Genomic DNA, 26,707 nt, shown 5'->3' on the forward strand with positions numbered 1-26,707 from the left:
GAAAAAAATTTAATGGCAGCTATATTAGACAAAGACATTAAACCAGTAGTCTTAAAGATGCTGAAAGAACTAAAGGGAGATGTGGGAAAAGTCCAGAAAAGTATGAGTAAAATGGAAATATCAATCAGTAAATAGAATATATAATAAGAAACCAAAGAAATTCTGGAGCTGAAAAGTACAATAACTTTTATAGTATAATAAGTACAATAAGGCAGAAGAATCTGTGTACTTGAGAATAGGACAGTGGAAATTGTCAAGGCTGAGGAACAGAAAGAAAAAAGATTGAAGAAAAGTGAGCATAACCTAAGAGATAACAAATGAATGAACATATATGCATCAGAGGAGTCCCAAAAGGAGAAGAGAAAGGATTCGAATATTTCAAGAAATAATGGCTTAAAACTTCTCAAATGTGATGGAAGACATGAACATAAGTATGCAAGAATCTCAACAAACTCCAAGTAGGATGAATTCAAAGAGATCCATACCTAGCCATATTATAATTTCAAAAGATAAAGAGAGCACTTGGAAAGCAGCAAGAGAGAAGTGAATCATCACATACAAGGGGTTTTCAGTATGATTTTCAGCAGATTTCTCATCAGAAACTTTGGAGCCAGAAGACAGTGGTCCAATGTATTCAAAGAGATAAAAGAAAAAAAAAAAAAAAAAAAAAAGAATCCTCTGTCTGGTAGAACTGGCCTTCAAAAATGAAGGAGAAATGAAGACATTCCCAATTAAACAAAAGCTGCAGGAGTTAATGGCCACCAGACCTGCCCTACAAGAAATGCTTAAGGGAGTCCTCAAGGTGAAATAAGAGGACCCTAGACAGTAACTTGAAACCCTACAGAGAAATAAAGATTTCAATATAGGTAAATAAAAGGGGACTTTTAAATCTAGTATTATTGTAACAGTAGTTTGTGGCTGTACTTTTTGTTTTCTGTATGATTTAAGAGGCTTGGGGCGCCTGGGTGGCGCAGTCGGCTGAGCGTCCGACTTCAGCCAGGTCATGATCTCGCCGTCCGTGAGTTCGAGCCCCGCGTCGGGCTCTGGGCTGATGGCTCGGAGCCTGGAGCCTGCTTCCGATTCTGTGTCTCCCTCTCTCTCTGCCCCTCCCCCGTTCATGCTCTGTCTCTCTCTGTCCCAAAATTAAAAAAAAAAAAAAAAAAAAAAGTTGAAAAAAAAATTAAAAAAAAAAAAAGACGGGACTGTTTAAAAAAAAAAAAAAAAGAGGCTAATACACTTTCAGAAAACAGTTATTAATGTAAAAGCTCATATTACTCTAACAGGTTTGTAACTCCACATCTTGTTTTCTGTGTAATTTAGGAGATGAGTTAAAATTTTTTTATTAGCTTATTTATTTTTTGAGAGAGAGAAAGAGAGCAGGACAGGGCAGGAGCAGAGAGAGAGGAACAGAGAGGGAGGGAGGGAGAAAGAGAGAGAGAGAGAGAGTGAGAGAGAGAGAGAATGAGAAGAATGAGAATATCCCAAGCAGGCTCCACACTGTCAGCTCAGAACCCAATGCAGGGCTTGAACTTAGGAATTGTGAGATCATTACCAGAGCTGAAATCAGGAGTCAGATGATTGACTGAGCCACCCAGCTGCCCCAAGGAGATGAGTAATTTAAAAAAATTACTAGTTTATATTTTCAAAGGTACATAGCATATAAAGATGTAATTTTGTGCATCAAAAACTGAAAAGCTTGGGGACACAGCTGAAAAGGAGCAGAGTTTTCTTAAGTTATTGCAGTTAAGTATAAATTCAGATTAGAGTGTTACAACTTCAGGATGTTAAAATGTAATCCCCATGGTAGCCATGAAGAAAACAGCTATAGAATATACACAAAAGATAATGATGAAGGAATTTAAACATTTCACTACAGAACAAAAATAAGCCAACACAAAAGACTGTAATACGAGAATTGAAGAATAAAAAAGCTATAAAGCATATGAAAAACAAATAGCACAATGACAAAAGTAAGTGCCTCCTTATCAGTAATTACCTTAAATGTAAATGGATTAAGCTCTCCAAAAAACAGATTGGCAGAATGTATGAAAAACATGTGATCCAGCTATGGATCCAGAAGTTCTGCCTTTGGGTATATACCCAAAAGAATTGTAGGTAGGATCTCAAAGAGATTTTTGTAAACCCATGCTCATAACAGCATTATTCATAATAGCTAAAATGTGGAAGCAACCCTAGTGTCTGTCAGGGGACGAATAGATAAGTAAAATGTGGTATATAATGTTGACTTTTCAACAGCATAGGTGTGAACTACATGGGTCCCCTTATACATGAATTTTTCCAGTAAATATGGTACTATGAATATATTTTTATGATTTTCTTAACATTTTTCTAGCTTCCTTTATTACAAGACTACAGTATATGATACATGCAACATATAAAATATGTGTTAATCTTCTCTTTGTGTTATCAATATGTCTTTAGGTCACCAGTAGGTTACTAGTAAAATTTCTGGGGAGTCAAAAGTTGTATGCAGATTTCAACTGTGTGGTAGGTTAATGCCTACAATCTCCATGTTGTTCAAGGGTCAACTGTATGTACAATGAAATATTATTTGGCCTTAACATGGAAGGAAATCCTGTAATATGCTGCAACGTGGATGAAACTTGAGGACAATATGCTAAATAAAAATAACCAGTTACAAAAAATCAAATACTGTATGATTGCACTTATATGAGGTCCTTAGTGTAATCAAAATAAATAAAGACAAAAAGTATAATGGTGATTTCCATGCACTAGGGAGAGGGGATATTGGGCACTTATTGTTTAATAGTTATAGAGTTTCAGATTTACAAGGTAAAGGGAGTTATGAAATTAGATGGTAGCATTGGTTGCACAACAGTGTGACTGTATGTAATAACACTGAACTGTAAGTGCAAAAATGGTTTTACACTTTTTTATGTATCTTTTACCATAATAAAAAAAGAAAAAGGTCTTAAGGTAAATTTTTTTAAAAATATAGGGCAGTTGAGATGAAGAGATAGTATATACTATAGGTTATAACATGATAGCAAACACCACGTAATCTCAGTGGTTTAACACTGTGAAAGTTAATTTCTCAGTTATGTAGAATCTACTGCATTTCTTGCTGACTCTGAGGTGTTGCTCTCCTTGCATCAATTCAGTGATCTCAACCTACTTAAGTTTTTATATCTTAACTCTGTCACTATGAAGTCTCCTTAGTCATTGCGGCAAAGGAAGAGACAGCTGGAAGATTGAGTGCTGTTTCTTCTATGCTTAAACCCTGAGGTACTTCTACCCACACACCATCCGCCAGTCAAATGTCTGTTTTGGGTGAGTAAGTGGAGGTAGTTCCACTAGTTGAGACAATTATTCCAGAAGAAAGACCATATATGGAGGAGAATATGGCACATTGCTTTTCAGTAGAGTTGAATGTAATGTATCTATGGGATATACCCAGGTAGAGATATCAAGAAGCCTATTAGACTGATAAGTATGATGTTTTGGATAAAGATGAGAGCTAGATATTTTGGAGTCATCAAAACAGAAATGCCTATAGTTAACACCATAAAAATAGATTACCTTATTCAAGAGAAAATACAGGCACATTTTACTTTTTACTGTTTTCTGAGATTTATATTAAAATTTTAATTTACACATCCCATTCTTTTCATCCTTACATAATATAACTCAATGAGCATATGCCCACTATACAACTTATTGTTAACTAATTTCAGAATTTACTTTATTGGATATGAACTGCTACAGTTTTTTAATGAGATTTCAGGGCTTTTAAGACCTTTTTTCCATGTTGTATGTCTTAAAAATGCCTCAAACATTTACGGCATAATATATCACAGGCAGTTGTGATATTATGTACCCCATAGTCATTTCACTATTTTGACATTATGAATTTAATATGTCCCAAGGAGGATGGGGGTATAAATGGTACACTTAATATTTCAAAGAGGTAAAATAAATGTAGGCCAAAGAAATTCCTTAAAGAAAATAATTCAGTCCAAATCCTGTCAGTTGCAGGTTATTTTCTTTGTTTCTCTTAAAGCGTCTTAAGTTTTCAATATTTCTGCATTTGATTCCTTAGCAAAACTATGAAATGTCCTTTTGTTTATACTCTTGGGCCGGTTAACCTATTCATTTTAAGTGCCATTTAATTCTTTGATATATTTAGATAGTTGAACTTCAAAATACCAGAAATTTTTTTTTTTTTGGTAAATTATTTCCTTCTAATCATAATAAAAATTCTATATTATGAATAGTAAATGGCTTATTAAAAAACATTTTAACAAAGATAAGTCAGCGTGTTTGGTGATGATCTTATCTCTTGATATAATTAGAACTGATCTTAAAGGCTCGTCCGTCAAAAAAAAAAAAAAAAAATGACCCGATAGAATAAAAATGGCTCGTCCGTCAAAAAATAAATAAATAAATAAATAATTAGAACTGATCTTCAGCCAGTAAATTTCTGCATATTTCTAAAACAGTGTAATCCCCAATAACATAAATTAATAGGTTTTAAAAAATCAATTATATAGTAAACACCAAATGTCCATTAACATTGATTAATAAGTCAACAACTTTAAAAATTAGTAAAGTAATTTTTAAGTTATAAAAGTAAATATTAATGTATTGATAAATTACTGAGTTGATAAAATTAGTATTTATTGTCATAAATCTAAATGAGAAGGAGCTACATGTGGGACAAAGAAGGAATTTTTTTTAACCTAAAACAGAAAAGAAAATTCAACATACCTACCTTAACATGCTTAGGAAGCCCAGAGGTATTGTCAATTCTTCTGGAAAGGTGTAGAGGACATTTAATTACAGTAAATCCTTGGTTTGCGAGCATAATTCATTCCAGAAACATGCTTGTAATCCAAAGCACTTGTATATCAAAGCAAATTTCCCCATAAGAAATAATGGATGATTCATTCCACAACCCAAAAATATTCATATAAAAATTATTACAATACTATAATACAAAATAATAAAAGACAAAATATAAAGAAAAGTAAATTAACCTGCACTTACCTTTGAAAACCTTCATGGTTCATGTGAGGGAGACAAGAGAGAGGAGGGTTACTGTGTAGGATGACTTTCACTGTCACTAATGGAATCACTGCTATCTATTGGCTGAATGAAATCTTTTTATGTGCAGCTTTAACAAGGAACCTATCCAATGATAGGTTGGATCCAATTGCTTTTGCCTCCTTTTGAGGATTTCACGGAAATGTGACTTTGCATTGATGCTCACCCACAATCCCGCAGCGAGAAAAAGAGAGAAAGGGAGGGAGAGAGGGAGAGAAAAAGAACAACATTGGCTCAGGTGTGATTATGTGATATTTGGCATCACATACTATTCATATTGCAAGATATCACTAGTTTATCAAGTTAAAATTTATTAGAAATGTTTGCTTGTCTTGCGAACACTCTCAGAACAAGTTACTCACAATCCAAGGTTTTACTGTATTTCTAAAATGAAACTAATGTCAAACATGAGTTTTGGGTGATTAGATGAACCCAGTTGTAACAATAGGGCCATAGTATTTTTCTGTGGTCTTTGGAATCAAGTGATTATTGTCTAAAATTTTTGTTTTGCTACCATGCCCCTTTCCTTTCTAGATCTGTTGCTAGAGAACAGAGGCTTTTGCTGTTTGTTAACAGTTGGTATTTCCAGGTTGCTGGTTTCTATAGCTCCAAGTCTAGATATATGAACAAAAAGGAAATCCAAGGAACTTACCATTTGTATCATTCTTTGGGTCCCAGTCTCCCTAATCAATCTACTACCTTTTCTCCACCATTTTTATGTTTGTGTGGGTTTGGGTTTGTTTTGGGTATAGTTTTATATGTATATATACATAGCTTATAGACAGTTTTTAGTTGTACTTCTGTATTTCTTACAAGGTTTAGGGAAAAGTATATCTGCTCCATCTTCTGGAAGCGGACGTGAAAGCTAACATTTATTCTTGAAGTAAGACAGGCAGAACTCCTTTTCTATTTAGGAAAACATAGGTGTGTTTTGGGTTTAGACATCAAGTAATCAATAGGCTAAATTGTAGCGCTTATATTTTAGATAATCCAGTGTTTTTGGAATTGTAATTTTCATCACTACCCTTCCCCCAGCCCCAGTCATATATTTATGTGTCTTAGTAAATGTTACTTCTAGTAGCAGACAAGTTTTGCTGTCTAGTATCATTACTTCATTCAGTGTCTAATTTCTTCTCAATGGTCCTTAATCGGTATCCATTCCTTCTTAGTATCTGTATACCTGCGGCTTCTTATTTCTAGAAATCAAAGTTGCTTTTTTTTTTTTTTAGATTTTATTTTTAAGTAATCTCTACACCCAGAGTAGGGCTCAAGCTTACAACCCCAAGATCAAGAGTCACATGCTCTACTGACTGAGCCAGCCAGTTGCCCCTAGAAATCAAAGTTTTTAAGATACTTGAGTTTATCAAATTGTAAGTGAATTATTTGAATCATAAATATATAAGATCATTTTAAAGTACTTCTCTGTAATTTAAGAAGTAACTTGGGAGAATGGAGAGGACACCAAGAATCATCATATACCAGTTTTAACAATTTACCCGCATATAAAAGTTTGTACAATCACATAGGTACAGAGAAAGCCTTTCATACTGAATTCTCACAGAATAGGAAGAAAAGGTGGTATTGCAAGCTTTGGCCTTAATGTCAGTTGCTCTCAGTATGAATAGTTTCCAGTAAGAATCTGAATACTTTCATATCCCCTGGGTTTATTTAAATATACTTCCGTGTACATACACTTGAGTGTACAATTTGTAAATAACTTATATTTTGAGTCAGTTTCATTCCTTACTTTCCCACACGTGAACCATGATTTTGTAAAAAGAAAACATAAAATTTCCTCAAAACCTATTACTTTAAGGATTTCTGATTCACATGATCTAAAGTGGTTTTTTTAAATATAATTTCTAATATAATATACACATACAGTGTATACAGTGTGTTCTTGGCTTCAGGAGTAAATTCCCATGATTCATCACTTACGTACAACACCTAATGCACATCCCAACAAGTGCGCTCCTCAATGCCCCCCACCACCGCCATCAACCCTCAGTTTGTTCTCTGTATGTAAGAGTCTCTTATGGTTTGCCTCCCTCTTTGTTTGAAACTGTTTTTCCCCTTTCCCTTCCCCCATGGTCTTCTCTTAAGTTTCTCAAATTACACATATGAGTTTATCAATTTTTTTTATTCTTTCAAAAAACCAGCTCTTAGATTCATTGATCTGTTCTGCTGGGGTTTTTGGATTCTATATTGTTTATTTCTGCTCTAATATTTATTATTTCTCTTCTTCTGCTGGCTTTGGAGTTTCTCTGCTGTTCTGCTGCTTCTGGTTCCTTTAGATGTTAAAGTGCTTTTTTTTTTTAAGTGTCTTTCCAATTACATGTGAAGAAATTTAGTGTCACTTCTCTTTTTTCCTGGCCTTCTATGTCTAGAAAATTTTAACTTCTACTCAGCCACCCAGATAGCCTTAGCCATAGATAAAACTCTGTGGTAAATGTTCCCAAATCCTGGCCTTTGTTGATTCCTAGAATAAAAAACAACTGCCTACATGCTCTTTTTTTCTTTAGCTATTATGGTGATTCTCACTGGATCTAGCTAATATTCCCCTTAAACATTCTGATTGCTTTCCAGAATGTAGAGTGACCATATCTTTGAGAATAAATGTAGCTGGCAGAAATGATCGTGATGATGTTAAAACTGGAATAGGGCTACTTTAGGCTTCTTAAAGGATGAGGAAATATGTGCTAGAAAGTAAGGTAGTGATCGGGAATAAAATTTCAGTCGTACTTTGTTTTTGAACAGCCTCATTTTAGACATTAGTTTGGGTCAGTGTAGGCAAGTGTGTGTGTGTGTGTGTGTGTGTGTGTGTGTGTGTGCGCGCGCGCACGTGGCTGTGCAGTTACATAGCCATGGAATGTCGTGAAATCTTTGCAGTATACACAAAGAGCTAGTAACTGTGGTAGCCCCTTGAAGAGGAACTGTCAGGAGTAGGAGGTAGACATAATTTTATGGTTGTAAATTCTTGTATCACATAAATGTACAAAAATATTCAAAAGAATAATAATTAAGTTATTTAAAATAACAAGGCAGTGATGGGGAGAATTGGTCAGTTTAGGTTTCTGTAGCTGAGATTCTTTATGGTTTCATTTTTCTTGGTGTATAATAGAAAGTGCTTGCCGGATAATAAGCTTCGAGATTTCATCAGTAAACTAAAAATAGTAATCAGGACCAAAATTAAACTACCAAACCGATTTATTTAAGAGTCAAAACGGAATCAGTGGAAAATACACTTCACTGTTATAGAACTTAAATGCCAGTTGAGAAAATAAAATAGGATGTAAAGGTAATCTGACTATGACAGCTGTTGGGCTAAATTCAGCACATGTTTCTTCTAATCTTATTGCCATCCCCTTCCTATTACATTGCCTCACATTGTTCTTTCAAAAGCTGTTCAACCAGTGGAAAAGAAATTTTCCCAACTACAAAGATAATGTTCAGTCATTTGTGTATAAAAAGACAAATATATAGCACAACTCAAGAAAACTTAATGACTGGGGCACCTGGCCAGCTCAGTTGCTAGAGCATACACCTCTTGATCTTGAGGTTTTAAGTTTGAGCCCCACGTTGGGTGTAGAGATTACTAAAAAAATAATAAAATTAAAAAAAAATAATAATGACTAATCTATATTTTTTCATGAAACAAAGTTTAAAACAAAGCTCGAAGGTAATCTGTTGAGATTTTGTTAAATGTATAACCAGCACTGAATTTGACACACCTAACTGAAATTGTTAGGAGTTATGCTTTTTTCATTTTGTGTATCAGATATCAATATAACTAAAGTTTAATTACAGTTCACTATGATAAAATTATTTCCAAGGCTCAACAAATATATGCAGAAGTAATTTTAATATTTTCTTAATAATTATAATTGGAAATAACCCAAATTAGTAAGGGTAAAATTTATTCACAGTATGTTTTCTAAAATATATCAAAATACTTCCAACTATTATTATTTCTAAAACTTATTTAGGTAGGTTAATAATATTATCACAAACTGAAAAGCAAAGATTAGTGAACTAGATAACTGATTAGAATTCAAACCTTTTCTTTTACTATCTGTGTTCAGATAACTAATATACACCATTTCTTACCTTAACTAAGTATTTTTCTGTGAAATACAGTTTCTCTAATACCTTGTTTGAGCACTGGCATCTTAATATTAAAAGAAAAGATTACGGAATAAATAATGAACTCCTTTTCCTCTGAGTGAGTATGTATGCCTATATTCATGGATATGCATTTACAACTACAGAACTTTATTTTAGTAAGTTTCTTCCTTTCTTTTTCTCTCCCTTCTTTTCTTCAGACAATCTTATTCTGTATGTCATTAGGACCAGAGGAATTTAACTATCTGCACATGCACATGGCATGGTTTAAGAGGGAAAATATCTGGATATAAAATATCTTTCATGTCAATAAACATAAAGGACTTCTTCCTTTTGCTTGTTGGTCTTATCTTTAGAGGAGCATAGAACAAGAGCTCCTTAGGAGCACAGAATCATTTATACAATCTGTATAATTTCTAATGTTCTGTGAGCTGTCAGTATTTTAGAGCTCAACCTCATGACTATGCAGGAAGCAAACTTAAAAATCAAATTTCTGAATACTAGACATAGAAACACTAGACTTTGATTATCTTTATGTCTTACAGAAATGGAGAATAAGTTCTTATGACTATGTCATAAGACTATGTCTTCATTCACTTTACATGTATTTAATAAGTAATCTTTGGTGATCAATTCCTTTGGGAGGATTTCATATTCATTCCTAAGAAATACATGAAATACATTCTGCCTTCAAAGTGGATTTGTATGTTCTTTATTAGCACTTCTTTTAAGTTGGTTTTAAACTTAAACTGGGTATCACATATTAAAGATTGTGTTGTATTCTAAGAAAATAACTAGCCAAGTTTAATTTCAGTGCGCATTACTACTAAAGTCAACATGAAAAAGTTTCTTAACCACATTCTTAACCAAAAGTGAGCAAGTGTTTTGCTCACTTTCCGGGTACACCTCTTTGCCCTTTCCTCTCTCCTGTCTCCCAAGAGCTACTTTGTAGAAAACTTTCCATTTGTCATGAAATACCACATGACATAAGAAAAATTACCCTACATATTTCAAGGTCGCCCTAAGTCATCTCAGAAAAGAGAAATTTGGTTAAGTATTTTCTTTGCTGACATTATATACTGGAGAGAGGAAACGACTTACTAATGTGCATGTATTGTTAGGTAAAAATGTGGAGAACCTAAATGCCCAACTATATGAGACTCAGTGTCCATTCAACTGAATACTATGCAGCCACTTAATTAGATTTTAGAATAATATTTTTTTTTTGCTTTCAGTTCTTTTGTTTTTATCATAAGTGACTCTTTAATCCCCATCACCTATTTCACCCATCACCTATTTCACCACATCTCCCCTCTGGTAACCATCAATTTGTTCTCTATAGTTACGAGTTTATTTCTTGGTTTGTCTCTCTCTCTCTCTTTTCTCCCTCTTCACTGCAGGAATAAATTTAATATAATGAATGTGTCAGCCTACTGACTTTTAAAAATTTTATAACTCACATTTTTTGCTTGTAATTTTTAAACCCTGTAGAAGGACCACATTGTTCCATGAATATTTTTAAACTATAAAACATATGTAATAAAAAAATAGCTTAGAGAACAATAAGATACATAAAATAAATAGGACTGTGACAATACAGAAAATAGTAATATCCATCCATATACTCACCACACAGATTAAGAAACATATGTGAAACTGCTAGAGATAACTGTCACCCATTCCTGATCACATACATCAGTCCTTTACCCTTTCCCACCTTCCACACCACTAATATCTCCTTTTCTGTACACTTGTACTGTATATGTACATACTCCAGAGCAGCTGATACCATTATTTCATATGCTTTTAAGCTTTATATGAAGGGTATCATGACTTGTAAAACATGTTCTGTCTTTCCATTTGATGTTATTCTTTGGTGCTCTTAATTACTATTTTATGATTTCATTCACAGATCATTTTTGTTTAGAAAAATACGTACTTTCCTAATTTCTTCATATTTTACTAGCTATTGCTATGTCTTCTTTTTTCATATTACGTATTTACTTGGTTAATACTTATATTTAACTGTCATCTGTCTCATAATTTGTAGATCTCATGGATATTTTAGGCAGTGAGATAATGCAAATATTGAAAGTTTTATCTTTTCCTTTTCAATTTCTATATCTTTGATTTCATTTGATTTCCTTATTGCCCTGGCTAGGACTTTCATTATAATGTTGAATAGGATGGGGCACCTGGGTGGCTCAGTCGGTTAAGCATCCAACTTCAGCTCAGGTCATGATCCCGTCGCTTATGAGTTTGACCCCCTCATTGGGTTCTGTGCTGACAGCTCAGAGCCTGGAGCCTGTTTTGGATTCTGTGTCTCCAGCTCTATCTGCCCCTTCCCTGCTTGCTTGCTTGCTTGCTCTCTCTCTCTCTCTCTTTTTTTCTCTCTAAATAAGCAAACATTTAAAAAAAAACTTTTTTATTAAAAAAATAATGTTGAATTGGAGCAGTGGTAAAAGTTCTTTTTTGTCCTTCAATTTAATGCTTTCACTTCACAACTTTTACCATTATGCAAGATGTTTGCATTACCTACATAGTGAAATGAGAGAGTTCATGTACTGTTGATTTATTAATATTTAATATTTCTTCTTGCATCATTTTTGGTAAGTTATTTTTTAAGAAAAGTATCCCCTTGACCTAAGTATGCAAATGTATTGGCATATGTACAGTATTTGATGGTTTTTAAAATTTCTGTCTATAGTTATACCTCCAATTTGGTTCCTTCTATTATGGGTCTATGTCTTTTATTCTTGACATGTTTTGCTGAACATTTATCTATTATTAATTTCAAAGAACCTGATTTTTATGTTGTTATTTCTATTTTTAAAAGTTCATTGGGGTACCTGGGTGGCTCAGTTGGATAAGCATCCAACTTTGGCTCAGGTCATGATCTCACGTTCATGGGTTTGAGACCCGTGTCAGGCTCTGTGCTGACAGCTCAGCTGGAGACTGCTTTGTATTCTGTGTGTGTGTCTCTCTCTCTCTGCCCCTCCCCTGCTCATACTCTGTTTCTCAAAAAATAAAACGTTAAAAAAATTTAAAAAAAATTTTTTAAGTTCAGATAAACAACTAACATTATACCACAAGGACTAGACAAAGAAGAAACTTAGCTGAAATTTAGTAGAGGAAGGAAAAAACAAAGAAAAAATCAAAAATAGATAAAATAGAGACCAGAATAAACAATAACGTAACATTGAAAGTAATGACCAGTTTAAAAAAAATAATAAAATTGGCAATGCTTTAACTTCATTAGTTAAGGGAAAAAAAGAGAAGTCTCAAAAACCAAAATGAGAAATGGAAGAGAAAATAATACAACAGATAACCACAGAAATACATAGTGTGATAACAGATTACTGTAAACAATAATAATAACAAATCAGATAACTTAGGAAAAAAACATAATTCCTAAAAACACACATGTTACTGAGAATGAATCATGAATCTTGACTCCAAAAAAATAAGAAATCTTCTTAGACCAAAAACATGAAAGAACGAAAGTTGAATTAGGAAATCAAAAATCTCCCAGCACAGAAAAGTGCAAGACTATGTGGCTTCATTGGTGGATTCTACCAAACCTTTAAAAATTTTTTAAAAACTGGGGCTACTGTGTGGCTCAGTTGGTTAAGTGTCTGACTCTTGATTTCAGCTCATGTCATGATCTCACAGATTGCAAATTCAAGCCCTGATGGGTCTCATCACTGACAGTACAGAGCCTGTTTGAGATTCTCTCTCTCCCTTTCTCTCTCTCTCTCTCTCCCCCCCCCCAAATAAATAAATAAACTTAAAAAAATTTTTTTAAACATTAAAAAAAATAATGACAGTGGTGCCTGGGTTGACTCAGTTGGTTAGGCATCCTACTCGTGGTTTCAGCTCAGGTCATAATCTCACGGTTCATGAGTTTGAGCCCTGAGTTTGGCTCTGTGCTGACAGTGCAGAGCCTGCTTGGGATTCTCTCTCTCTCCCTCTCTCTCTGCCTCCTCCTCCCCTCTCAAAAAAAAAAAAAAATGAATAAACTTAAAAATAAGTAAAAAATTAAAAAATAATGAGAATCTGGGTGGCTCAGTCAAGCATTCAACTCTTGATTTCAACTCAGGTCTCTCTCTCTCACTCTGTATCACAAAAAAAATAATAAAAATAATCTTTATCAAAATCTTACAAAAAATGGAATAGAGGAAACACATTCAAAATCACTCTATGAGGCCAGCATCACCGTGATACCAAAGCAGGATAAAAACAATACAGAACAAAAAAATCTAGTTTGCCCAATATAAGAATTGCTACACCAGGTTTCTTTTGACATCCATTTGCATGGGACATGTTTCTCTACCCCCTCACTTTCAATCTGCAGGTGTCTTTAGGTCTAAAATGAGTCTTCTTATAGGCAGCAAATAGATGGGTCTTGTTTTTTTAACCATTCTGACCCCCTATGTCTTTTGATTGGAGCGTTTAGTCCATTTACATTCAAGGTAATTATAAGTAGATATGTATTTATTGCCATTTTATTACTTGTTTTGTCATTATTTCTGGAGATTTTCTCAGATCCTTCCTTGTCTTTGTCACTTTTGGGCTGTTCTTTACACTCAACGAATCCCCTTTAATATTTCTTGCAGGGCTGATTTAGTGGTCACTAACTCCTTTAGTTTTTGTTTGTCTGAGAAACTCTTTATCTCTCCTCTTCTAAATGATAGCTTTGCTGGATAGAGTGTTCCTGACTACAGATTTTTCCCATCCAGCACTTTGAATATATCATGCCAGTCTCTTCTGGCTTGCCATGTTTCTGTGGAGAAATGTCCAGCTAGGCTTTGAGTTTTCCTTTGTAAGTTAGGGACTTCTTTTGCTGCTTTTAAGACTTTTTTCTTTACCACTATATTTTACAAATTTAATTACAATATGTCTTGGTGTTGGCCTGCTTTGTTGATTTTGATGGGAGTTCTCTATTCCTTCTGGATCTGGATGTCTGTTTCCTTCCCCCAGATGAGGGAAGTTTCCTGCTATCATTTCTTGAAATAAATTTTCTGCCCCCTTTTCTGTCTCTTCTTTTGGGACTCTTATAAGATGGATGTTACCATGTTTGAAGGAGTCACTGAGTTCCCTAAGTCTGTTCCTGTGTTTTATAATTATTCTTTCTCTCTTTTGTTCAGCTTCTTTATTTTCCATTATTTTTTCTAGGTCACTAATTCATTCTTCTGCTTCTTCCAGCCTGCTGTTCATTGCATCACGCCTGTTTCCAATCTCATTTATGGCATTCTTCATCTATGATTGATTCTTTCTTAACTCTTTTATACTGGTGATAAGGGTCTCACTGATGTCGTCCATTCTTTTCTCAAGCCCAGTGCATATCCTTAATGATTGTTACTTTAAATTCTCCATCAGGCCTGTTACTTACATCTGTTTTGCTTAGATCTCTGGCCGTGACCTTATCTTCCTCTTTCATTTGGGATGAATTTCTCCATCATGGCATTTTGTCTAAGTCTCTGCCTTCTTCTCTGTGTTAGAAAATCCAGTTGTGTCTCCTGCTCCTCAAACTATTGTCCTTAGGAAGAAGGAGTCATGTAGTGCCCCGGCCTAGCACTTCAAGAAATGTCTCTGGTATGTGCTGCATGCACTCTGCTCTTGTGTTTTGGCTGATCTGTCCTTCAGGCCAGTCATCTGCGGAGGTTCCTCCTTGCCTGCTGTGAGCAGTGTTTGGTCCCTGGCCTGATTGTGGCAAGTTTTAGCCAGGTATACTCTGGTCTGGTTGTGAAATAAAACCTGACACCAGCTCCACCAGAGCTGAGGCCCTATAGAACTCTCTGGTCGGGAGATGTGATTTATTTTGAAAAACTGAATGCTTATTGATGGTGTAAAGAAAAGCTATTGAATTTTATATATGTAGCTTCTGTCTAATTATCTCACTGAACTTTATTATAAGTTGTAACAGTTTTTCGGTTGATTCTCTTAGATTTTGTAGGTATGTCATTTCACTTACAGAACTATTCCCCCCAATGTTTATGGTCTGTATATAATATAACATGCCCCCAAATTGAATAGTTGCTTAAAAAATGAGTAGTTTTTATAGTAACATGGAAATATGGGTCATACATATCATGAGGTGAAAAAAGAGTTACAGAGTCCTATCCTAGATATAATATAATCCAGTCTTTATTGTATTTTACTTTTTTAAACCTTTTTTTTTTTTTTTTAAGTGGGCCTTACTCCCATGTGGGGCAATGAATTCATGAATCTGAAATCAAGAGTTGTATGCTGTACTGACTAAGCCAGCCAGGCACACCATTCCAGTCTTTATTTTTAAAAATAAAGCAAGCACTGGGGCACCTGGGTGGCTCAGTCAGTTAAGCATCTGACTTCAGCCCAGGTCATGATCTCATGGTCCGTGTGTTCGAGCCCCATGTTGGGCCCTGTGCTGACAGCTCAGAGCCTGGAGCCTGCTTTGGATTCTGTGTCTCCCTCTCTCTCTGCCCCTCCCCCACTCATACTGTCTCTCTGTCTCTCTCTTGAAAATAAGTAAACATTAAAAAGATTTTTTTAAATAAAAAATAAAGCAAGCACTGCATAGAGGGCTTAATTTGGGAAGATTACTCTTTCCCTCCAAAATCTCTATACTAATTTTGGTGCCTGTCATAGTTTGCTTGGGCTGCCATAACAAAATACCATAAACTAGATGGCTTAAACTGCAGAAATTTATTTTCTCACAATGCTGGAGACTGAGAAGTCCAAGATCAAGGTGCCAGCTGATTCAGTTCCTGGTGAGAGTTCTCTTCCTGGCTTGCAGAAGCCAACTTCATAATGTTTTCTCCTATAGTGGGGGTGGGGGGGTGGTGAATGAAAGTGAGAATGAGAATGATCTCTTCCTCTTCTTAAAAGACCACAGTCCTATCAGATTAGGACCCCACCCTGATAGCCTTATTTAACCTTAATTACCTCCTAAAGACTCTAGCCAGATATACTTACATTGAGGGTTAGGACTCCAACATGAATGGAGACAGAGGAGGGGTGCACAATTCAGTTCAGTGCAGTGCCTAAATTTTCCCTGATATCTTCAGAAATCTGATGTTCATTTTATTTCAGACAGAATTAATTTTATTGTTTCTTATGACATTCTTTTTTTTTTTTTTAATTTTTTTAGTGCTTATTTATTTTTGAGAAAGAGAGAGATCACAGTTAGGGGAGGAGCAGAGAGAGAGGGCGACACAGAATCCGAAGCAGACTCAAGGCTCTGAGCTGTCAGCACAGAGCCTGATGGCAGGGCTCGAACTAACGAACCGCGATATCATGACCTGAGCCAAAGTCAGATGGTTAACCGACTAAGCAACCCAGGCACCCCTGTTTCTTATGACATTCTTAAAGTACTTGTTACTTTTCAGTGTATCATAGAAATTTTTATCTCATTTTAACTTCATGAACCATTTCTTCTTAGACACAAAATAGAATGAAGCTAATGGCGGACAACTATGAGGATGACCGCTTCATGTCCTCCCGTTCCAATCAAACCAATCACAAGCCCTCCCCAGACCAGGTAAGACTGCTCTTGAATGTTTTATAGAAACAAATGTGCTTTTATTTCCTTGTATTTTATACCAGCATGTTACAAATTCCAGAATATAAGTTAGAAAAATAAAATTAAATCATCAGTTTCTGATATCTCCTTCACTCATGTTTTTAAACACAGATTCAGTTTTTCTATAGGAAGGTGGTGGTGGATGATTCTGAATGTTTTAAGAGGAGATACTCAAAAGTTTGAGGACTATAAAAAATCATTGAATTGGGTTGAGAAAAAAGATTAATCTCACAGATATATACTAATTTGTAAATGTCCTACTTTTGTTATTAAAACAATGCCTTATAAAAAAACTCTTTTGAGTTCAATAAGGCACAACTCTGTTTAGAGATAACTATTATTTAATTGCAAATTTTAAAATCTCTGATCATCACCCATTATAAAGAGTGAAAATTTCTTCTCTCTCATTTCCTTGGTTGATCCCTCCAGTATTTGTCATTCTTAAGGAAAATTATTGCCTTCAGCTTCTCATCAATGCAAAAGGGGCATTGATGAGTCTAAAGGGAGCCATATTCAACTCCAGTCTTTTGGAAGAACTGAACTCTCCCAAGATCTTGAAAATGATGGATGGGAGAGAGTGGTGAACAGATTACCTCATATCCCATTGCCAAAAATCAGATTTCAACATCTCCATCACACTCAATCTTAAAATGTATAGCTGAAGGAAAAAAATAATAATAATAGTTAAGTAATTACATCCATATGACTAAAAAGTCAAGGGAAACTCCCCCACTAAACATCCCCACTGAATGATAGCCATGGCATTGTCTTAGAAGAAGAAATATTGCAGATGAAAGCAGCAATAATATCCAAATTGCGATTTTTTTGTAAGATACAGAAGGCAGAGTCATAGTTTGATGACATTTACTAAACCAGTTTAGGCAAGCCTTATGTTTTAGAGGGAAAACAATACCAATCTTAATGTAGGCAGAATGGAGAACTGTCTGTCTGAGGTCAGCAGTCTTTCTTTGCCAAGAAATACTTTTGCTATCTCTGCCTGTTCTTGATACCCAGAATTAAATTTATGCCAGTGCATATAAGATGAGTATTAGATTCTTTCCTTGAAATAGGTTTTGATAATGTATAAATACAAGAATTGGATGCCTGGGAGTAGTGGGAGGCAAACAGAAATGGGGAAAGTTTGAAGAAAAGGCAAAAATAAAGAAAAGCCTTCAACCTGATAATGTTGCCCAGATCTTGCTCTGAAATGGAGACAGTATCCTGGAAAGGTAGGAAGAGTAGAAGTGTAACAACAAACTAATTACTAATTTGAGTAGGTTAGGGAATTTAGGGAATTAGAATCTAATATAAGAAGAGTCAAGAATTTAGAGACCATTTTCTTCTACTACATTATGCTTATGTCTTTGTTTTAAATACTAACCAACTCTTTTTCATTCCCATGCTGCTCTGGGACATTGTTCCCTTTGTCAACTCTCTCCCCTAGGATGAGGAGGAGGGTATATGGGCATAGCCAATCAGATGCTCTTAGTTCAGCCATTTTGTTCAGAACGGTGAGAAACACCTTTCCTTAACTATAGAAATGTTTTCTGTTTGTTTGCTTTCATTTTTTTTTTTTTTTTACACAATCATTCTCACATCTTGTTTCTTTGTAATTCATGAAATTGTTTGGTGTGCTTTCTGTGTTCTCATTTTCACATGACTCCTGTGTGTATTGCTATGCTTCTGACATAGTGGGGTTGGGTTTTGTGGCTTTTTTTTCTTGTGTGTTAATAGTCACCTTTATAATTTCTTTATGTACATTTTTGGGAGAACTTCCAGGGCATATAAATAAATTTCTCCTTTTGTGATTTTATTAATAAACTACCTTATCTAGTGTGATTCAGCAGTGTCCTGGTAAGGTTCATAGTGACTTACATCAAACTGGAAGTAGAAAATTGTTCAAAAATTCTGCCAGTAGGTTTGGGATATACTTTTTGTGATAATTAATTATAAATATATGTCTTTAAAAAAATTGTGCTGTGAACTAAAACTTTTTGTTTCTATCTGTAGAAGGATGCTCTGAATTCCCAGGGTCAGTGGTTCTTACAGAGTGCCTACATCCCCTAGGGCTTTGACATTACTCTCAAACTGTCCTTTAAGAAGTAAAGAAGTAAAGGAAGACCTTTTAAAAAATTGGTCTAAAGAATTCTTTCCCTCTCTTTTATGGATTGCTGCTGTGTTAAACAGTTGCCAGGACACTGTCTAGATTCTCCTTTCCAGGCCAATTGGCTGGAAAATACAGTCCAGCTGTGGCAGTATCTCCCTTTGATCTGATGCCCTGGAGGTTTGACTAAGGAAATCCTTTTCTTAGAAAAAAAAAATAATTACAATTAATAAGTTCACACATATTGGTGGCCTTGCACTCCCTGGATTCACTGCCCTTGCTTATTGGTGATCTCACTCTTTTGGAGTCAGTTCTCCCTGAAAATTCTGTGTCTTAGTGTTATACTTCTTAAAATGATGAGAACATGTGTAAACCTCTCACTAGCAAACACAGCCAAGAAGGATGATGAGGTAAGTTGTGGAAAGGGGCATATACTGTGAAGATGGGAAGCTTTCCAAATGACTTTATCCTGAGGGTGTAAAAGGCGAAATGTATACCAGCCAAAAACCTCTTTCAGTTAGAGTGTTGCATGCCAGACAAAGCTAAAGCTGAGAAAATTAGTGTGCTAATTCTCTTTATCTACACTACCCCCTGTAAGGGTAGCTATTTGTCATCGTGAAGGATGTGGGGGCCATACAGTAGTTGAATATAGTTTACCAGTCCCCTCCTTCTAAATGAACCTGCCATGTCTATTTTGGCAGAACATATCTTGGCATGCCTTAGCAGGAAGCACATACCTGATGTATATGAATAGGATTGTATTGATTGTGTACCCTTTTTCTAGCCAATCAGAAGAAACAAGTTAGTGGTACAGGAAGAAGGCCCATATGTAACTTCACCAGGAGACTGAAAAATGAACAAACCTTCACGTACACTTGTTCCTAAAGTCTCCACTGTATTTTCTCTACTTCCCTAATAGAATAACTCCTACAGAGAGTTGAAATGCTAGTAATTTTTTTTCCAAAAGAAGTTTCCTTTTTCTAAATAAGTTTATTCCAAAAGTTTATTTTTTCCAAATAAAAGTACAGCTTACTGCACTAAAATATTAACTACCATTGGTTTAACACAGTGGAGTTGTAATTAGCTGGTCTTAAGTGGAGTTCCTATGATACAATACTTCCAATTTTCTAAAATGTGCTATAAATGTCATATTATCATAAGGGTTTCATAAGAAATGCGTGAGTGACTGCAGATGTAATGACTTGACCTCCAGTTTTCCTCACTTGTTTTCTTGCAGAAAAGTTTTTCCTAACAAAACTTTAAACTTTTGAAATTGATGATTTACCTTATAAAACTTAAGAATATAAATAATACTTCACATCTCAAACCTTTTGTAAAACACAGTACATATCAACAGCAAAACCTAGGTCTTACTAGATATAATCAATACTCAGGAAGAGAATCATAGAAGTACGGAGCTGAGAGGGGTCTCGGTAATTTCATAAGAAGTGGCAGAACATGATGGTTAAGACTCTAGGCTTTGGAGCAGAATGTCTCTGGTGAAATCTTAACACCACCATGTATTTAACTTGTGACTTCGGACAAGATCCTTAATCTCCCCGCAGTTCAATTTCTTCATCTTTCAAATGGGTGTTGTTGTGAGAAGCAGATGAGTTGTGAAAGGCATAAACTTTGCGGAGTCAGACAGCACTGCTTTGCATCTAGACTCCTCCACCTTCTTCGTGGCCTGGGGAAATTAACTCAGTTTTTTGTAAAAATGGGTTTATTAATGGACTACTTTGTAGGGTTGTTGGACAGATTAATAAGTTAATGTATGTAAAATGAGTTGAACAGTGTCTTCCACCATGTACTCTGCTTATATTATTATATTTGTTGTTGCTGCTGTCATCATTAACTTGAATCCACCTCCAGGAAGTAGTCAGCATTCAGTAAGCGTCAGTTACTATTTTTATTAATATCTATTCCAGTGCCCTCATTTTATATTGTAACGGTGCTAAAAAAAAAAAAAAAAAAAAGATTTAGATATGACATTAAAGCCCCCAGGCATTTCTGTGGTATGGAAAGAGGAACTAGTAGCTGACAGTGAAAGAGATAATCTAAGACATATTGATGATTATATCTCCCTTTCTGTCACCAAAAGTTTAATCTCTTGTATGCTGAGGAATTTTTTTCCCTCGAGAAAACACCTTGAATTTTTCTATAAAAGAGATTTATTCATTGAAACTTTCTTTGAAAGAGTTTGCTGTCAAGAAACCCTCCTCAGACACACAGAAGAAAGCAAGTGTTACCTCCAGTTAGAAAGCATGAAAGTCCCAAAAAAAAAAAAAAAAAAAAAAAAAAGAAAGCATGAAAGTCCCAGGGCACCTGCATGGCTCAGTCGGTTAAGTGTCCAATTTCAGCTCAAGTCACGATCTCGTGGTTCGTGAGTTTGAGCCCTGTATCAGGCTCAGTGCTGACAGCTCAGAGCCTGGAGCCTGTTTTGGATTCTGTGTCTCCCTCTCTCTCTACCCCTACCCCACTCATGCTCTGTCTCTCTCTCCTTCAGAAGTAAGTAAACATTTTTTTTTTAAATGTATTTAAGAAGAAAGCATGAGAGTCCCTTCTCTCTCCCCTCAGCCTATAGGAAATCCATGTGAAATGTGTTCCCACTATTTTCCATCCCTTTAATTTGTGTTTTCTTCTTTCTTGTTTTTCCCTTACAGTAGAAAGTAGTTCCCATGGGCGCAGGGACTTCAATATGTTTACTTTTCTATTTCTATCATCTTGGGCACCTGGGTGGCTCAGTCAGTTGGTTAAGTGTCTGACTTCAGCTCAGGTCATGATCTCACGGTTTGTGAGTTTGAGCCCCGCATCTGGCTCTGTGCTGACAGCTCAGAGCCTGGAGCCCACTTCAGATTCTGTGTCTCCCCCTCTCTCTGCCCCTCCCATGCTCATGCTCTGTCTCTCTCTGTCTCTCAATAATAAATAAGCGTTAAAAAAAAATGTATATTTCTATCATCTAGAAAATTCCTAGTATATAGTAGGCCCTCAGTAAGTTTATATTAAATTAATTAACTTTTGAATTCATGAAATCCAGAGAAGAAACAGTAAAGTTTACACTGAAACCAAGAGCATAGAATTAGCTGTTAGCTTTAATGTCAGCATTACCAGTACAAGAAAGGGAAGTTTTGAAAAGGAAGATAGGAAAAGTATCTAGAAACAAAAGACCTGTACAGAGAAATGTTAAGAATTTAAAGGAAAGCCATAATTAAGCCCTAGAATCAGGCTCCCATAATTTCATTCTAAATAAAAAAGAGTTGACTATAATTGAGAAATATTTTCTGTTGAAAACTGAACATCCTTCGGGTAGAAACTTTCCTCCTAGAACCTGTGACTCATAGCCATTAGAAAGAACCTGGAGCATAGTAGGTACCATGGCCATGTGCTCTTTGTATACTTCATTCTGTGGAAGCGCTTTATGTAAACTAGCAGCAGACCCCCTCAAATAAAGGATGTATTTGTCAAGAGACTTACCATTTGGTCTTGGAATAAGACCATTCCACTGACTAAAATCTGAAAGAGTTGCCTGACTATTCGATCAGCACTATAGCATCTCAAAACATGTTTTGGACCAGTATGTTATGAAACTTTTCTTTCTTAGAGATATCACTGGTAAGACAAACTTTTAATACAAATGTTTAAATTTTTTTAATGTTTATTTTTGAGAGAGAGAGTGACAGGAGTGAGGGAGGGGTAGAGAGAGAGGGAGACACAGAATCCAAAGCAGGCTCCAGGCTCCAGCTATCAGCACAGAGCCCGACACAGGGCTGGAATCCACAAACTGGGAGATCATGACCTGAGCCAAAGTTGGATGCTTAACTGACTGAGCCACCCAGGGACCCCATTTTTTTTAATGTTTATTTTTTATTTTTGAAAGAAAGAGAGTGTGAAGGGGAAGGGGCAGAGAGAGGGAGACATAGAATCTGAAACAGGATTCAGGCTCTGAGCTGTCAGCACAGAGCCTGACATGGGGCTCGAACTCATGAACTGCGAGATCAAGACCTAAGTCAAAGTCAGACACTTAACTGACTGAGCTACCAAAGGTGCCCCCAGAAGTTTTTTATTTTAATGAAGTTGAACTTTTCAATTATTTCTTTTATGGATCGTGCCTTTCGTGACTAAAAAGTCATTGTCATACCCAAGATCACCTAGGTTTTGTCCTATATTATCTTCTAGGAATGTTATAGCTTTGCATTTTACATTTAGGTCTATGATCCATTTTGAACTGATTTTTTGAAAAGTGTAAAGTTTGTGCCTAGACTGATCTTTTTGCATGTGGATGTCCAGTTCTAGCATCATTTTTTGAAAAGACTCTGTGTGTTCCATTTTATTGCCTATACTGTTTTGCCAAAGATCAGGTGACTCTAAGTATGTGGGTCTGTTTCTGGGCTCTCTGTTCTTTCCCACTGATTTATTTGCTGGTTCTTTTGTCGATATTATATTATCTTTATTACTGTAGCTTTATAGTAAGGCTTGAAGTCAGGTAGTGTCAGATGTCCAACTTTGTTTTCTCCTTCAAAATTATGTTGACTATTCTGTATCTTTTGGCACTCCATATGAACTTCAGAATCAGTTTTCTGTTTTCCACAAAATAACTTGCTGGGATTTTGATTGGGATTGCATTGAATCTAGAGATCAGGTTGGAAAGAACTGACATCTTGACAATACTGGGTCTTCCTATCCATGAACCTGGACTGTCTCTCCATGTTTAGTTTTTTCATTGATTTCATTCATCAGAATTTTGTAATTTTCTTCATATAGATCTTGTACATATTTTGTTAGATTTATACTTAAGTATTTCATTTGGGGGGATGCTATGTAAATGGCATTGTGTTTTTTATTTCAAATTCCACTTGCTCATTGTTGGTATATCAGAAATCAATTGATTTTATATTAACCTTATACCCTACAACCTTATTATTGTAATTGTTAGGGTCAGGCGTAAGGCAGGGTAAAGATAGGAGTCAGAGGCTAGAAAATTTTAGCAGTCAAAGGCTTTATTTGGGAACTAAGGTCTCGGGCGAGGTTCCGTGACTCAGGGAAAGAGAGAGGAGTCAGGGAAGTCGCACCCAAGTGTGGTGGGGTGGGGTTTTTAAGCTGCAGCGGTTCCGGGTTTAGGTCTGGGTGGGCCTTTTTAGCATCAGGTGGTGCTGTTGCTCGGTGATTGGTTGACCTCCAATTCGTTCTGGCAGCTACTAGGGGCTTTTCGTTGGGTTGCGCTGGCAAGATGGCTGTCCCCTCTACTGTGGTTCCAAGGACATCCTAACAGTAATTAATTACTTATTAGTTCCAGGAGTTTTTGTTATTGTTCTTCAGTCATTTGGATTTTCTACTAGACAATAATGTCATCTCTGAATAGAGACAGTTTTATTTCTTCCTTCCCAATCTGTGTCTTTTATTTCCTTTTTTTTTTTTTTTTTTGTCTTATTGCATTAACTAGAACTTCTAGTACAATATTGGAAAGAAGTGGTGCAGGGACCATCCTTGTATATACCTGATCTTAGTGGGAAAGCCTCAAATTTCCCACCATTATGTATGATGTTAGCTTTATATATATTTTTTGTAGACATTCTTTATCAAGTTGAGGAAGTTCCCCTCTCTATTCCCAGTTTACTGAGAGCTATTATCATGAATTGGTGTTGGATTTTGTCAGGTGTTTTGTCTACATCTATTAATACAATTATGTGATTTTCCTTCTTTTGCCTGTTGATGATCATGATGGCTTACACTAATTGATTTTCAAATGTTGAACCAGCCTTGCACACCTGGGATAAATTTTACTTGGTCTTGGTATATAATTTTTTTTTATGCATTGTTGGATTCAGTTGCAAATATTTTGTTGAGGTCTTTTGCATCTATGTAAATGAGAGATACTGGTCTGTAGTTTTCTGTTCTTCTGATGTCTTTGCCTGGTTTTGGTATTAGGGTAATGCTGGCCTCATAGAGTGAGTTAGGAAGTATTCCCTCTGCTTCTGTCCTCTGAAAGAGATTGTAGAGAATTGATATAATTTCTTCCATTTAAGGAAAATGGGTGAAATTTATCAGTTAACCCCTCTGATGTAACTACTTTCTTAGATGTTTACCTTAATCTTTATAATAATATATCTTACAGTTAGTAGACTACAAATGCATTTTCCTTAAAAAATTATAAGTCCTAGATAAATTTCTTTATGTAGATACAATATTCCTTGCTTGCTTTAAATATCGCTAACATGTATTAGAGAAAGACTCCAAAATTATAAGGTCTTTTTAAACCTGGCCCTCACATCCTGTTATTTTATTTAGTCATCTCCATGTTTAAAGAAGAGTCCTATTCTTGGGGAGAAATTTTGTCTTCTGTAAAATAAATTTCTGCATTGAAACTCATTTTTTTCAATTAATTTTCCATATCAAAATGGAAGCTATGTTTTTAATCAGATTTTGTTCAAAGTAAAAAAAATTTTTTTTTAGACAGAAGCAGTGAAGGAAGTGGGAAGTTGTTTAATGGGTTTAGAGTTTCAGTTTTGGAAGGTGAAAAATATAGAGGTTGGTTGCACACCAGTGTGAATATACTTAACACTGCTGAACTGTACACTTAAAAATGGTTAAATGGAAATTTTTATGTTATGTGTGTTTTACTACAGGTTTTTGTTTTTTGTGGGGGTTTTTTGCCACAATTTAAACAACGTTTCAGGGGCACCTGGGTGGCTCAGTCGGTTAAGCGTCCGACTTCAGCTCAGGTCACGATCTCGCAGTCCGCGAGTTCGAGCCCTGCGTCGGGCTCTGGGCTGATGGCTCAGAGCCTGGAGCTTGCTTCCAATTCTGTGTCTCCCTCTCTCTCTGCCCCTCCCCCGTTCATGCTGTGTCTCTCTCTGTCTCAAAAATAAATAAAACGTTAAAAAAAATTTTTTTTTAAACGTTTTTAGTGAAAAACGACTAATGGTGATCTTCTGGCAAAATGTATTCAAAATATGCACTATTATTTGGAATATTATATAAGTAAGACAGAGAGGCACCCTTCTTTCCCAGATAAATATCTTAAAGTTTTGAAATGGAAAAGGACTACCTTTGAGCTTTTGTTTAGCTTTTTGTTCTCTACTTGGGAACAGAGCTATTGATTTTAGTAGTTGATCTCTTAGCATATTAAAGAATGTGTACTGTTTGGGGGCTTCCTGAGTTGAACTACTTAGGATAGGAAGCTCCTCCAAAAGGATCATTTACATAATTTATTGTTTTTAAATATGTTCACACTGGGGCTTACTTTAACAAAGGTACACAACCCATACTTACTACCAAGACTTTATGTAGCCAACCTAGCAGCTACACGCTGAGTTTTTAAGTGAGTTGAAACACTAAGTAACTTTACCAACTTCAATTATATGGGATCTTTGCTTTTTTTTTTTTTTTTTCAACATCTTATTATGAAACTTTTCCAACATACAGGAAAGTTGAAAAAATTGTCTTAAACCTAGAGTCTCTAAGATTTTGTTACATTTACTTTATCACATCTTTCCATCTGTATGTCAACCGGTCTCATTTTTTCATGCATTTCAAAGTAAGAGACACTTGTATCCATCACCCCATGCTTATTAATTAAAATTCAAAATTTTATGAGTTTTTATGAAAATTTTATGAAAATTCAAAATTTTATGGTTTCTTTTTTTATTAGTGAAATGCACCAATCTTAAGCTATGCTATTCTATGAGTTTTGTGTGACCTAAACTCCTATTAAGATATAGAAAGGGGTTAGCAAATATTTTTTTAAGAGTTACATAGTAAATATTTAGGTTTCTGTAGCAGCTACTTAAGTCTACCACTGTAGCGAGAAAGCATTAGTGGACAATAAGTAATTA

At 35.4% G+C, this 26,707-nt stretch overlaps 1 protein-coding gene across 13 annotated transcripts in view; it reads left to right on the plus strand.

The window, feature by feature from the left end:
- Window positions 1-26,707, plus strand: part of ERC1 (ELKS/RAB6-interacting/CAST family member 1) — a 515,043-nt gene that overhangs the window by 412,653 nt on the left and 75,683 nt on the right. For 9 of the 13 annotated variants that reach the window (XM_058744143.1, XM_058744141.1, XM_058744150.1 and 6 more), the window contains one exon: window positions 16,631-16,729. In XM_058744143.1, coding sequence (XP_058600126.1) covers window positions 16,631-16,729 — 99 coding nt within the window. Of the gene's footprint in view, window positions 1-16,630; window positions 16,730-18,215; window positions 18,283-26,707 lie in introns of all 13 variants that reach the window. The other 4 variants (XM_058744151.1, XM_058744153.1, XM_058744152.1 and 1 more) reach the window with 1 other exon arrangement.

This window comes from Neofelis nebulosa, chromosome 8 (assembly GCF_028018385.1).
Source record: "Neofelis nebulosa isolate mNeoNeb1 chromosome 8, mNeoNeb1.pri, whole genome shotgun sequence".
In the NCBI taxonomy this organism is placed as follows: Eukaryota; Metazoa; Chordata; class Mammalia; order Carnivora; family Felidae; genus Neofelis; species Neofelis nebulosa.